Source organism: Papaver somniferum, chromosome 11 (genome assembly GCF_003573695.1).
Source record: "Papaver somniferum cultivar HN1 chromosome 11, ASM357369v1, whole genome shotgun sequence".
Classification (NCBI taxonomy): domain Eukaryota; kingdom Viridiplantae; phylum Streptophyta; class Magnoliopsida; order Ranunculales; family Papaveraceae; genus Papaver; species Papaver somniferum.
The window spans coordinates 69158588-69173344 of record NC_039368.1 but is presented as its reverse complement, the minus strand read 5'-3'; the positions used below and the strand labels follow the sequence as shown (position 1 = coordinate 69173344).

Sequence of the window (14757 nt, the reverse complement as noted above, 5' to 3'; positions counted from 1 at the left end):
TAGTTTCTGTACATCATAACCGAAGTCAACCAATCACATGGAAATATTAAGAAGATGGATGTAGAGAAAAATGATGGTTTAAAGTGAACGGTGTTTCCCATATATGTCTGAAGGCCTCTGCCAAGATGAACCTATCCTAATGGATTGAGATACCGGTCTGACTAATATCAACACAACTGGCATATACAAGGGCACCAGTGGTCGACTTTATTGAATTTATTCTGGTTGGTCTGATGGCCCGGTCTTAATTTTTTATTTTATTTTTTTATCTCAATCACTCTAATTCACCTAGAAATGGTAACAACTTGAATCGTGTGCCCCACCAAATCACTTAAGAAATAAAAACAGAAGGGATTAGGATTCAACGAGATATGGCGAAACTACCATGATTTTTTTTTAATTCTAACACCTGAGCTCTGTGCTTTTATGAATATGCTCTTTAGATGTTTCCATCTAATCAGATTGGTTCCTCAACTCCTACAACCAAGATGTTCCCATCCACTTAGATTGGTAAGTGCCAACCTTAATAAGCATAAATTTCTAGGCTCTGGAGTTTATTTATTGCAACTAAAAGCTAACAAAAAGTTTCTTCCCCACCCCCAAACTTAAATCTAACATTGTCCTCAATGTTTCTAATGAAATAGCAATACCAAAAGTAAAGTAACATGAGGAATCAGTAAAAAGAGAAGTCGGAAAGATAGTACATGGGTGAAGAGAGAAATTAAAAACTAATATACAACATACAATCGCCTCGATGGTCAATCAAGGGTAAACAGGGTCCTCCAGAGGGACCTCCTTAACATCACCTGTAGGAAAGGGCTCTAAAAAGGGTTTCAATCTATGACCGTTAACCTTCGAAGAACTAATACCATTCGGTGTCTCGATCTCAACAGCTCTATGAGGAAAGACAGTGCGAACAATAAAAGGACCCATCCACCGAGAACGTAACTTCCTAGGGAAAAGATGCAAGCGGGTAACATACAGAAGAACTTTTTGACCTGGAGAAAATGACTTTCTTAAAATATTCTTATCATGCACAAGTTTCATTTTGTTCTTATATCCCTTAGCACTACCGTATGCATCTCTACGAATTTCTTCAAACTCATTGAGCTGGAGTTTCCTATGGGCTCCTGCCTTGTCGAGTGAAAAATTTAGTTGCTTAACAGCCCAATATGCTCTATGTTCTAACTCAACAGGTAAGTGACATGCCTTTCCATACACAAGTCGATAAGGTGACATTCCAGTGGGGGTCTTAAACGCAATACGGTAAGCCCATAAGGCATCAGTAAGCCTAGACGACCAGTCTTTCCGATTAGGATTAATTGTTTTCTCTAATATATGTTTTATCTCCATATTGGAAACCTCTACTTGACCACTAGTTTGTGGATGATACGGGGTAGCTACCTTATGTGTAATACCATATTTCTTCGTCAAAAGCCTAAAAGGTCCATTACTAAAGTGCGACCCTCCATCACTAATTCTCGCGGTGTACCAAAACGTGTAAGTATATTATTTTTCAAGAACTCAATCACAACCCTATGGTCATTGGTTTTACACGCAACCGCCTCAATCCACTTAGATATATAGTCTACAGCGACAAGGATGTAAAGGTTACCAAAAGAATTAGGAAACGGACCCATAAAGTCAATACCCCACACATCAAAGACCTCAACAACTAAAATAGGGTTCAAGGGCATCATGTTCCTACGGGAAATGGTTCCTAATTTCTGGCAACGGTCACAAGTAACACAGTGACCATGGGAGTCTTTAAACAATGAAGGACAATAGAATCCACATTGCAATATCTTAGCAGCAGTCTTCTTAGCACTAAAATGACCCCCACAAGCATGATCATGACAAAAGGAAATAATACTGACTGGTTACTCTCAGGTATACATCTCCTAATAATCTGGTCTTCACAATACTTAAACAAATAAGGATCATCCCAAAAGAAGTGCTTCACCTCGGATAAAAACCTAGAACGATCTTGTTTACCCCAATGTTGGGGAATTCGACCAGTAACAAGATAGTTCACTATATTTGCATACAAAGGTAATTGGGTAACAAAGAACAGTTTTTCATCAGGAAAGCTATCCCTTGTAGGAAGGGAATCATCAGGGGAATCAACAACTAGCCTAGATAAGTGGTCTGCTACTACATTTTCGACACCCTTTTTGTCTCTAATGTCTGGAGAAAACTCTTGCAACAAAAGGATCCACCTAATCAATCTAGGTTTCGTACCCTTTTTAGAAAGAAGATATTTCAAAGCAGCGTGATCAGTATATATTACGATCTTAGAACCTAAGAGATAGGGTCTAAACTTGTCTAAAGCAAACACAATGGCTAACAGTTCCTTATCGGTAGTGGTATAGTTCAACTGGGCATCATTCAGAGTTTTGCTGGCATAGTAAATCACATGAAGTAATTTGTTTTCTCGCTGACCTAGCACAACACCAATAACATAATCTTAAGCATCACACATGATCTCAAAGGGTAGGTTCCAGTTGGGTGCCTGGACTATGGGGGCGGTAGTGAGTAAAGACTTAAGCTTCTCAAAAGCCTCTAAACAAGCATCATCAAAGACAAACTTAACATCTTTTGCAAGCAATTTGCAAAGAGGTCTAGAAATCAAGCTAAAATCCTTAATGAATCGACGATAAAAACCTGCATGCCCTAAGAATGACCTAATATCTCTTACGGTTTTTGGGACCTGTAAAGTTTTAATAAGGTCAACTTTGGCTTTATCTACCTTTATACCCTTCGAAGATACGATATGCCCTAGAACAATTCCTGAACGAACCATGAAGTGACATTTCTCCCAATTAAGCACTAAATTCTTTTCCTTACACCTAGTCAAAACTAATGACAAATGATGCAAGCACTCATCGAAAGACGAACCAAACACTGAAAAATCATCCATAAAGACCTCTAAGAACCGTTCTACCATGTCAGAAAATATGCTCAGCATACAACGTTGAAAGGTCGCAGGGTCATTACATAGCCCGAAAGGCATGCGTCTATACGTAAAGGTACCAAAGGGACAGGTAAAAGTGGTTTTCTCTTGGTCTTCTGGGGCTATGACAACCTGATTATAACCGCAGTATCCATCTAAAAAGCAATAATGGCTACGTCCAGCTAATCTCTCTAGCATTTGGTCGATGAAGGGAAGGAGAAAGTGGTCCTTCCTAATGACTTTGTTCAATTTCCTATAGTCAATACAGACACGCCAACCCGTGGTCACCCGGGTTGGGATTAACTCATTGTTATCATTCTGGACTACAGTAATACTGGATTTCTTGGGAACAACCTGAACGGGGCTGACCCACTTACTGTCTGAAATGGGGTAGATAATGCCTGCATCTAACAGCTTAAGAACCTCGGTTCGAACTACTTCTTCTATATTAGGGTTCAGTCGACGTTGCATCTCCCTAGAAGGTTTGGTGTCACTCTCTAAATAGATATGATGCATAAAATCAGTAGGACTTATACCCTTAATGTTTGTTATGGTCCACCCTAAAGCTTCCTTGTTATTCTGAAGGACGATCACTAGCCTACTTTCATGATCACTGTCCAAGTCGGATGCTATAATCACAGGTAAAGCTTCAGATGGGCCTAAAAACACATACTTCAGGGTATCTGGTAATGGTTTAAGGTCCAACTTAGGAGGCTTTTCTAACGAAGGAACTAGGGTAGATTTAGAAACGGGTAGAGGTTCGAACTTAGGTTTCCAGACATTACTAGTGTCTATCAAAGGGGTTGAATCTAACAAAGCATTCACCTCATTAATCACATCGTCATCATCAAAATCAATCCCAAAATGGGCTAGGCATTTCTCTAATGGATCTTCTAACAAAGTGTTTGGTAATGACTCCTCGACTAATGTTCATATCATGTTCACCTCTTCTATGCTCGAGTCATTTAGTTCAGAGGGTAGCTTACTAATATTAAAAATGTTCAGCTCAATAGTCATATTACCAAAAGACAAATTCATAATATCATTTCGACAGTTAATGATCGCATTGGATGTATATAAAAACGGGCGACCTAAAATCACTGGTATTTGGTTCTCTGGGTAAGGGACAGGTTGGGTATCTAGGATAACAAAATCCACTAGATAAATAAACTTGTCAACCTCAATAAGAACGTCCTCGATCACACCACGAGGAATTTTAACGGACTTATCAGCTAACTGAAGTGTCATCTGGGTAGGTTTCATCTCACCAAGTCCTAGCTTAAGGTACACATGGTATGGGAGTAAGTTCACACTTGCTCCTAAGTCAATCAAAGCTTTCTCGACACGGTATTTACCTATTGTGCAAGAAATAGTAGGGGACCCTGGGTCTTTATACTTAGGAGTAGTGGTATTCTGAATAATAGAACCCACATGACTAGCTAGGAAGGCTTTCTTCTGGACACTAAGTTTTCGCTTTTGCGTACACATATCCTTAAAAAACTTGGCATAAGCGGGAATCTTCTTAATCGCATCTAACAATGCGAGGTTGATAGTAAACTGCTTAAAAACCTCCAATATATCATTAAAGTTGGACTCCCTCTTAGTTGGAACTAGCAGCTGGGGGAACGGGGTTCTGGGAACAAAGCCGGGCTCAGCATGACTCTCATTGGTCTCTTTGGAGACTCTATCAGTCTCCTTATTTTCTGGCTCATAAGGGTGAACTACAACATGTTCACTATCAGGCATGGCAACCTTATTGTCAACTTTCTTTCCACTCCTAAGGGTTGTAATAGAATTCACATGATTGTACGATTTCTCTCCTTTAGGATTAGGATCAGTTTGACTAGGGAACCTTCCATCTTCTCTTTCACTAAGAAACTTAGCTATTTGGCCGAGTTGAAGTTCTAATTTAGCAAGAGTCTGGGAATTATTCTTAAAATTCTGCCTGGTTTCTTCTTGAAAACCATAGTGGTTCTTTGATAACATCTCATGGTTCTTTGCTAACATAGTAAGGGTTTCTTCTAAGGTGGAGATCTTTTTCTCATTCTGAAACGTAGCATAATCAAAACCTGGGGGAGGCTGAGAATTACTAGACTGTCCTTGATTCTGACTCTTGGACCAAGAAAAATCAGGATGGTTTCTCTAACCAGGGTTGTAAGTCTCTGAGTATGGGTCAAACTTTTGACGGTTCTCAAACCTAGCATTGTTATAGACAACATGGGCTTGCTCTTCACTAACCTGATCTTCCCAAAACGAGTTGTTGGGTTCTACTCCACAACTAGACACTTGAGAGGCTCTAAACCTATCATCAGGTTCAACAAGAGACCTATGTTTAAGATGATTCAATTCCAAAGCTTCTAACCTTCTAGACAAAGCAGCAAACTTAGCATCTGACCCGAAGCTTGTATCTACCACATTGGTGCTACTTCTATTGACTAAGAGTCTTTTGGGGTTCAACACAAGACTCCCATTGTTGGGATTTTTCAGCGACAGCTCCTAAGAAGGTAAAAGCATCATCAGCACTTTTACTAGTGAACTCACCAGCGCACATAGACTCAAGCACGACTTTGGTTGAATAGTCTAAACCATCATAAATAATATCTACGAGTTTCATCTTCTCAAATCCATGGTGACGACACTGGGATAGGAGATCATTGAATCTCTCTAAAAACCTATAAAGAGACTCTCCCTCTTGTTGCACACTAGCACTAATTTTCTTCCTAACAGACGCAGTTTTATGCTTAGGGTAGAATTCATATAGAAAGCAGCAATAAGTTCTTGCCATGTTTCAATGGATTCAGATGGTAGGTTGTTCAGCCAGGTCTTGGCTTTATCTCTCAAGGAAAAGGGAAACATCTTAAGTTTCAAGACTTCATCAGTAAGGTCTTTTATTTTAATTGTCCCACAAATTTCCTCAAAGTCCCTAATATGAAAATAAGGGTTCTCATCATCTTTCCCTAAGAATATAGGGATCATCTGAAGAATACTAGGTTTTATCTCGAAATTAGCCGTAGTGGCTGGCAATTTAATGCACGAGGCTCGGGTGGACCTAGTTGGGAAGATGTAATCTTTCAAAGTTGCCATCACTGGCACAGCTGAAGTACTAGGGGTATATTTCTCACGAAGAGACAGATTCTCAAAACTGAAGTTTCCAAAAACAGGGCTCTCAAAAGAAGAGCCTTCGAGCTCCCCGCTTCCACAAGAAGAACTACTAGGTTTTTCACTAATCAATCTATCTAGATTATCTCTTTTCCAAGCCCGTTTTCTAATGACCTCGGGCATACACTAGAAAAACAAATAAAAGAATCCTAAAGGAAGGGAGGTTCTAAGCAAACACAAAGCAGGCTGACTCCACCAAAGCAAACCTAAAGATTTCTAGCAAACAAAAAGCATGATGACTCCACTTAGATTGTTTCTAGACCAGCTTCTATTCTTTCGAAAAGGAACTTGTTACAATCTGAACAAACCTCTCTGGAATCAATCCGAGTTAAAATAAGTTGAATAGAGACGAGGGAAGCTGCGTGGAGCTTTGATACCCAAGGCCTCACCGGCGTTACAAGGCGGCGTATTCAACTCACAGAAACCATCATGAACTTCAAAGTATGCTCAAAAGAGTAACCAATATTTTTCGAACGACTTTCCTATTAAGCTCGTTACCCTATAAGTCTCGTTCTAGTCAAAATTGTAGTCTTAGGTTCGCGTTTGGTTTCGTTTTCCTAAGGCGGGCAAGAAGAGAACGGTGATGAAATCCAAACCCTTATCTTGTATGGCCAGTCCTTGCCCTTTACTAGGAAATTAAAGCAGTTGTTTTCAATTCCTCAGCATATATCCAAACGAAGGAATCCAGTAAACCCGCTGACAGGGGATTCGCGGGTGTTTAGATAAACTTACCTCTCGTTCCAGACGGGGGATGAACCGCTGAAATCGACTCGGGCCACGACTCATATGTCATGTACGAACCCGAGGGGCCAAGGCGATATCGTAATCGTCGTCCTTCTCTGCAAACAGGAAGGTTTTAAAAAAAAAAAAGAGGTCCCAAAGTTCACGGTCCAAAGTCCAAAAATAAAGTGCAAAAGAAAAAGATAATCTAAAAATAATTCTTAATAAAAAAATAATGTCTCTCTCTCTTTTTTAATTAATTTTTATTCTTCTTTTCTTTCGATCCTTTCGCTTTGCTTTTACTCCAAATCTTTAAGTATTCACCAAAAGCTTTGGCAAATTTTTCTTTCGCTCCAAACTCAAAAATCTGCAAGGAAAAGACAAAAACCCAAAAACATAAAGAAGAACAAACAAAATAAAAATGAAAAAAAAAATAAAAATCTAAAAACTCTAGTCTAAAGACAAGTCCGCGTCGGCGGCGCCAAAAATTTGGTAGGTTACGAAACCTACAATAATATACTGCAAGTGCATAGCGTCTAACTAGTAGACAAAGGAAAGTACAGGTCGTTCCCACGAGGAGTGTGAAGTACTCTACCAACTAATACCAAAAATTAAGTAATCAACAAGATAATGTTTTAAGGATTTTTAGAAATTCGAAACAAAATGAAATGATAAATAATTTAAAGATAAACAAAATGAGTGTGGGTTATTAAGGTTTTCGATTTCCACCAATTAATTATGCAAATTCTACTATTTGTTAAAAATAAATTCCAAGCATTTTCAAATATTGTTTCTCCGCTCTTCGTTTCATGGATAGCGATTCTAACGCATTACCTATCAATCCTACAGCATATCACGTCAAGAGATTTAACCAAAACACTCCATATCAATTGAAAAGCATAAATAATCAATGAAATCACAAGAACAATAAAATACCAAGTTACATGAAAAAAAACTACTAGTCATTCAAATCATTATTGAGCATATAAATATAGAGTTTACACAATTTGTTGGTTTTTACTTAAACCCTAACATAACACTAGCTAGAAATGGCTTTTTCAAAAGCCATAAACATATTAAAATTAAACTCTATCTAATGAAAAATGAAGAATCGAAAACAAAATTTCAAAACCCTTCCTTTGTTGCGGCACTGTGGCCGGGTGCCCCCTAGCAAAAGTGGGGGTCCGTATAGCAATTGTTCTCCGGGGTGCTCCGAGCAACTTTTCGAGACGAATTTTCCAACAATATTTATTTCCAAAAAATACCTACAAACACACAAAAAACCATAATAAGTACAAAATCGAGTACTCACAATACGGAACATTGAGAACAAATCAGACACATAAATGCGTCTATCAACCTGGTCAAAAATAAAATCTCTATTCTATTTTATCCTGCAACTACCCATGACCCAGAGATTCAATCCATTCAATCATATTCTACAAATAACTCTTTAAGAACAACTAGAAGAGCAATCATATTATGCAAATACTCGTGCGCTATTGCTTATTGATATTGATATGTTTACCTGAATTGAGTAGATTGAATTGGGGGTGGGGGGATGCTATTTTGCTTTTTAAACAAAAATTATTCAGCGGAAAAGCCTGAAACTGTCAAATAAAGGGACATGGGAACTTATTGAATTAGAATTAAGGAGAATCAGTAGCTCAGAATACTCACATCAGCCTGGTACCGAAGATCCTTCTTGAGCTTCCCACTTATATGGTCCCAAACCTAGAACAGCTTGAAAAGTCAGAGAGCAAGGGATGACTTTAAAGAAATGCCAGCATGAATATTAAAAGCCAGATATACCTCAATAAATCCATCAACAGAGCAAGACACAAGGACCTGCCCATCTGGGGAGAAACGAGCACATTCCGGGTGACTTTTCTTTCCAAACTGCATTGAGACACCTCCAATAATCAGCAAGATAGACATGTAAAATGATTGAATTCAAGTTTGTGTGTACCCTCTATCAATATGGTTAATAACAAAATCATAGTTACAATACATACAGTGAGTGCACTTTATATAATTAATAATCTATACTTTACCTTGATAGGATGTCCAAGAGTTGTTGGATAAGTTTCATCGTCCTCTTGTTTCATTGCAGCAGTTCCTCTAAACAAATCAAACTGAGTACCAGGGGGCAGCATACCTAAAAGAGACATAAGGATGTTTTACTGAGACAGGAGAGGCAAATAAAAGAACTTATAATAAAAAGTTAATGGGATAGTAACCTTGATGCTGTTGCCATTTCAGAGACTGACCAATGAGAGCCATTAATCTTGAGGGCGGCACCACAGTAACTTCGGCAGCAATTGCTGAGAAATACATTAAGAACACAATCAAACCTAACGAACGCATACGATAAGTCATAAACAATGCACCAAAATTAAATATTCCCTCGACCCTCAATCTCTCAGTGATACTAGCACTGCACCAAAAGGTTCAATAATCATGGGAAACTGCAAGAAAACAAACCAAGAGGCCAGAATAGTTTTTCAAATGAGGAGCTCCAAAGTACAAATTTTCAACGGAAAACCAAGAGTAAAATTAACAGAAAAAAGAATAAGAAAAGAGGTTTAACTGGTATAATTGTAGAACATTCAACTGCTATAACAAAGCTACAAAATAAGGGTGCCACAGAGCCTCAACATCACTGCAGAAATTTGCAATGATGGTATACTGTAAAAAAATGTGAAAGCATCACATCAAGATGAAAGCAAACCTTGAGCAATTTGTGCACGGCGTTTCTCCTTGGTTGCTTCTTGATAAGCCTGTCACAAAAAAGGAAAGGCATTTTTAAGCAGCAATTTTTTGGCCACTAAATCAGTAAGTACACTCTGGAGATTGAGAAGAAAATAATTCGGCATAATCATTTCCACTTTTAAGGTGAATGTCATTACTACATTACAGGAAAAGCCAGTATATTAGCTACAAAAAATGCACCACTAGGATAGGAAAACAAAGGTTTGGAGTTTAGGCCTGAACAACCAATGACTGTTTCAAGGTAAAGTTCAATGCTTGTCAACGAGCTGACCGATTACTCCAGTAACTCAATATCACCCTTCCAGATCAGGAATTTAAAGAAGTACTATGGCACTGCGTGTCTTCATGGTATAAACACAAAACAGAATCTAAACTTCACTAAAATCAAACTCAAAACAGAAAACTAAATAAAGAAGAGGACCATACCTGAGTAGCAATAGCAGCTGCAGTAACTCCTTATGAAATCTCAGATTGAATCTTCCACCTGCAGAAATAGCATAAAAAAAACATGAGTGAACTTAAATACTCACATCTTTTATGTTTAAAGATACATAAGCAAGGATATCAAGAGAACATGCAAATCATTTTCAGCTTGAAGGATACAAAGAGTGGAGAGTTTTGAGATAGCTCAGATACCTAGAATCTAATGGGCTATTGGACACCCTTACAGGCCAATTTCAGATAAGATACTAAGATACCTAGAAAACAATGTGATGGTGGTATACGTTCAAACAAAACAAACATATACTATTTCGAAAAGAAAGGAAAAAATCCAGCCCTGCAATCCCAGCTCAGATACATAGAGTTGGAAGTGCTGTCCATATAACTTATCTATGAGCTTTTCATGGCAGCTTCAACCTTATCCTAGTTAAGGTACATAAACTCGTCAAAGTTAAAGTTAGCTGGTATCATAAGCTTCTTAGTCAACAGAGCTTTAGATAACCTAAAGTTCCTAATCACAACACAATGTTTATGGCAGAATTACAAATAACTAGTGATAAAACAAACAGATATAATATTGTTCTGCTTTTACAGTGTCATTTGTGTATGTAGATGCTCAGACTTCCATCCACATTTTAACTCATACACAAAAATCCTTTAATTTAGACAGCATTGGTCTCTACTTTAACGGTGGCTTATATTCAGAAGTTTCAGTGTACACCATTGCACATACAGGCATATACATATGATAAAAACAACTACCTTCATGCCAAAACTAAAATGTATCTGTAGCATAAGAAAAGTAGTTACCTATAACACTCAACTAGAAGATATCAACTGATAAAGCTGACAACCATTGTGCTTTTGATAACATTAACAATCAGGTTATAAATTCACCTACTGGCTTGGTCGTTTATCCCCAGAGCAAACAAAAGCAAAGCTACAAAAGAACTTTCCAACAAGGAGAAGGCTATGATAAAAAGAAATTAGCGTAATATATATTTAGTAAGTGCAGCTACAGAGTATCCAGTTCCCTGCCAGTCAAAAATACTCTGATGCATCGTACTCCCTAAAATGCTAAATAGAATGAGACATCTGACATCTAAAAATAAGACTCCTTGAGCATCTGTAAAAAATATCCCATCTCCCCTTGCACTTCAGCGACACAGTAAAACAGCATTTGTGACACGTGACTTGCTAAGTTACCTTGTTATCCCAGGTATAAGGGACAGACGATGTAAACCTCTTGAGAATAACAAGTGCAATCCCAGGTGAAAGCATAAAACTTAAGATTCTGAATCCACTTTCTAAAGGTGGAGGTACATATCCTAACCCAAGTATCAGATCCATTCTAGTCACGACCCATACTCATTAGTTCCTAACATATAATGCTAAGATGCTAAACGAAAATAAACAGGGGGCGAGAAGATTGACAAGGACTACCAAAAACTGACTACATTACTTGCGAAAGGGTAATTCAACTTTCATACTATTAACAAGGTTATTAGACCAAAAAAGATTATATATATTAAACAACATCACTGTGTCCACCTGTACAGAATGCTACTTTCTTAACTACATGACTCATACATTCGAGATAGCTTAAGTCTATACATTAACCAAACCTAGTACATACGTATTATCAGTCGTTGTCGACACCACAAAAGACATATACAAAACGTACAGATTAGGCAAAAGCTTTTGCACACTCACTCAAGCCAAATGTAGTATTCACTTTCCGCTTCCTTGAGTTCGCTTTCAGCTGTAGATGTATCGCCTGGCACTAAAAGGAAAAAGAATCAGCAAGGTCCAGCGGAAGCTTATAGTAAAAATGGTAATTGCTGATAAAAGGTAAACACAGAAAGAACATATTATAACCCAGATGAAGGAATATCAATTTCATCATTAACTAACCAAATAGTCTATCCTCATGAAAAGCCCCCAAACCATGAGATTAGTATTATCGCAAACAGAAGAAGAAAATAAAAGAAAACAAAACAATCACATGGAGTATGCACACGAATCGGTCTCCTAAATAAATTTATATCTGTCCAAAAGAAAACAGAACACCCAAACAATGCATACTACACACACCCATCGCCACAGTTAATATGCACACCAATCGAATAAAAATATCCAATAGTTCAGAATTGAGAACAACATAAAAAACTGATGAAACCCATTAACATACTAAACGTTTAGCATAAAATTAGCTTAAATTCTCACCCATGGTTTAAAAAGGCGCTTCTGGGGCGCGCTTTTTTGCGCTTCAGGTCCTAGGCGCTTCTAGAGCGCAGCTTTACGAATTGACTTATATTAGAAAATAAAAAGCTGGCCTTTGAAGCCTAGTAGGGCCTGTTTCACGTTTTCTAACTAAATACTAATAAAGCTAATTGATGGGGCATAATGATCATGATAAGATGACTGTCTACATGATGATATGAATGATACAGACATTCCTGGCTAGTTTATTAAAATAGCTCTTGGGTAGAATAGGCAATATCAGTATGCCATATGCTTTGTTTAATTGTTTCTTTATTATGTCTGAACTACTTCGTAGTTTTCTTTTATTTGGTTGACAACTTCTTATTTATATATTTTAAAAAGCTCGCTTTCGCTCTACGTTTTCGCAGCGCTTTACGCTTTAGTATGAGAGCGCTTCGCCCCACGCTTTCGCTTTTTAAAACCTTGTTCTCACCATGTCTCTGAAATGAAATCTAAAATACATCTCCCGACCTCTTAAACCAATACGAAACTAAATGAATTATCGAAATTAGCCAATCCTAAACTACAAATACTATTTCAGCTGAAGTTTCTATCTAGACAGTGATTACCAATACTCTATATCATTTCCAAATCCTTGTTAAACATTCCTCAATTTCTACTGGTTCAATCCAAAACTAACTAAAAATTCCTAAGTGTAAACAACAAAACAAAAACAGTGTCTCTATGATGGAATCAAAGATTGTCCTTAAGAAAATTAATACTAGCCTACTTTTTCAGATCTAATCACAACTTTAAACTTAAATAACTCTAATAATTGAATCCATAATTTGAAAGATAACTTTAACCCTAATCTCACCTCAAACCAGATTACACAATACTCTTCCTTGCCTGCAACTCTTGTTCCATACACAATACTCACAATTCATTCATCTCACCACCAGACACTCATATTCTATACCACGAACAAGAAAATACTCATCTCATCTTCTGTTCATACCCTCAATTCAGGCACACAGACACACAACTCAAATAACAATCACTCCCAGTTTCACCACTTCATCAACATCTTCTACAGACCACCTCGACAATCAATACCAACAACCTTCATTCATTTGAATAGATTCATTTACTGCGATCATCTGAGTTAGACAATCTCTGCAAGATCCTAAGCATTCATCCACAATCACCATTACAACACCACCAAGACTCACAGTAACAACTCAAACTTCTCCATCAGATCAATGGCACCACCATTCTCTACAATCTTCCAGTCTATAACTGCGTCAGCTTCAACTTCAATTGAATATCCTAACATTTCATTAATCATCCACAACTTCAAAACTCATAACTGAAATGAATAACTAAACTACCAAATTTACTGACAAGAACAATTACCTTGATTCAGTTCACTACAAACCAACACAACTTCCTGTAACAAACATTTATTCCAATTCTAAATCCCAAATTCTGCTTCATCCCTAACAAGTACAAATCTCTATAAATCGACCTAAACCACCGCCATACACAGCTTCATGCAATACCCAATTCAAGTAATAACTTCATAAATTATCACATAAACTCAACAATGAACAAATCCACTAAATTGAATTAAGAAAACAATTACCTTTGATTTATCTGGCTCAGGCAATTGAGATAAAATCCTCTTTATCACATCATTCTACTATCCATTTCCACAACCCTCATTAACAGCATCAGTTCTCAATCAAACCCCAAATCTTCATTAAAACAGATCCAACCCTAACTACCAATTTCAAGCTGTTCTTCAACCTCAAATTCTAATTCAGGTAAAACCCATCTCTAATTCCATCTTATTCATCACTAATTGAACTTTTAAACAATCTTCTGAGAACAAGAAAATACACTTTAAGCAAAATACATAAAACCCTAAGTATCAATCTACCAAAATACACAAAAAATACATCACTAACTCGATTTGAACAAAAGATATAAAACCCTAACTACCAAACCCAACCTACCAAACGCTAACTATCAAACACTAACAGAAAAGCATCATCAATCGACTACCAAACCCCACCTACCAAACCCTAACTATCAAACACTAACAGAAAAGCATCATCAATCGATTTAAACCCTAAATAACAAACACTAATCATCATCCATACCTAGCTTCCTCTGATTTCAACGGCGGGAAAGATTCATCGCGGGAGAGTTTTTTTCTTAAGGAGAAAGAGAGTGAGAGAGAAGACGAGTGTTGAATGACTGAACTGGATATTTTCTCCAAGGATAAGAGGAGTGCACACACGAAATTTGCACGCTCGGGGAAAAACAGTAAAAAAAGTGTTGGAAGGTGTTTTTTGTCACACGGGTACTTCGCACGCCTAAAACAGAAACAGTTGCGAATAGCAACTGAAAATCAGCAGTTGCGAAATTAGCAAACACACTTCTGTTGTGAAGTTTTAGCCACAGAAATTCGCAACAGCTACATTTCCGTTGCGAATCTGAGT

The 14757-nt window shown here is 37.5% G+C and overlaps 1 protein-coding gene across 9 annotated transcripts; it reads right to left on the bottom strand.

Moving 5' to 3' along the window:
* Window positions 1-7891: 7891 nt before the first annotated feature.
* Window positions 7892-14535, bottom strand: LOC113323685 (suppressor of mec-8 and unc-52 protein homolog 1-like). Of its 9 annotated transcripts, none has more exons than XM_026572026.1 (10): window positions 14416-14535; window positions 11759-11828; window positions 10856-10985; window positions 10031-10088; window positions 9564-9612; window positions 9073-9156; window positions 8887-8990; window positions 8645-8731; window positions 8513-8566; window positions 7892-8097 (listed from the first exon to the last, which is right to left on the bottom strand). In XM_026572026.1, the coding sequence occupies exons 6-10, from the start codon at window positions 9113-9115 to the stop codon at window positions 7915-7917; spliced, it is 471 nt and encodes a 156-aa protein (XP_026427811.1). In that variant the 5' UTR covers window positions 9116-9156; window positions 9564-9612; window positions 10031-10088; window positions 10856-10985; window positions 11759-11828; window positions 14416-14535; the 3' UTR covers window positions 7892-7914. The 9 variants fall into 9 exon arrangements, with proteins under 9 accessions (XP_026427811.1, XP_026427809.1, XP_026427810.1 ...); XM_026572024.1 differs by lacking the exon at window positions 10856-10985 and adding an exon at window positions 13896-14134 and having other exon boundaries at window positions 14416-14504; XM_026572025.1 differs by lacking the exon at window positions 10856-10985 and adding an exon at window positions 13896-14134 and having other exon boundaries at window positions 11759-11822; window positions 14416-14504.
* Window positions 14536-14757: the final 222 nt, after the last annotated feature.

Coding starts and splice junctions, on each gene's coding strand:
- LOC113323685 (XM_026572027.1), bottom strand. CDS start 9,115: ATGGCTCTCATTGGTCAGTCTCTGAAATGGCAACAGCATCAAG. Junction 8,991..9,072: donor GAAATGGCAACAGCATCAAG/GTTACTATCCCA, acceptor TGTCTCTTTTAG/GTATGCTGCCCCCTGGTACT. Junction 8,567..8,644: donor CTGTTGATGGATTTATTGAG/GTATATCTGGCT, acceptor AAGCTGTTCTAG/GTTTGGGACCATATAAGTGG.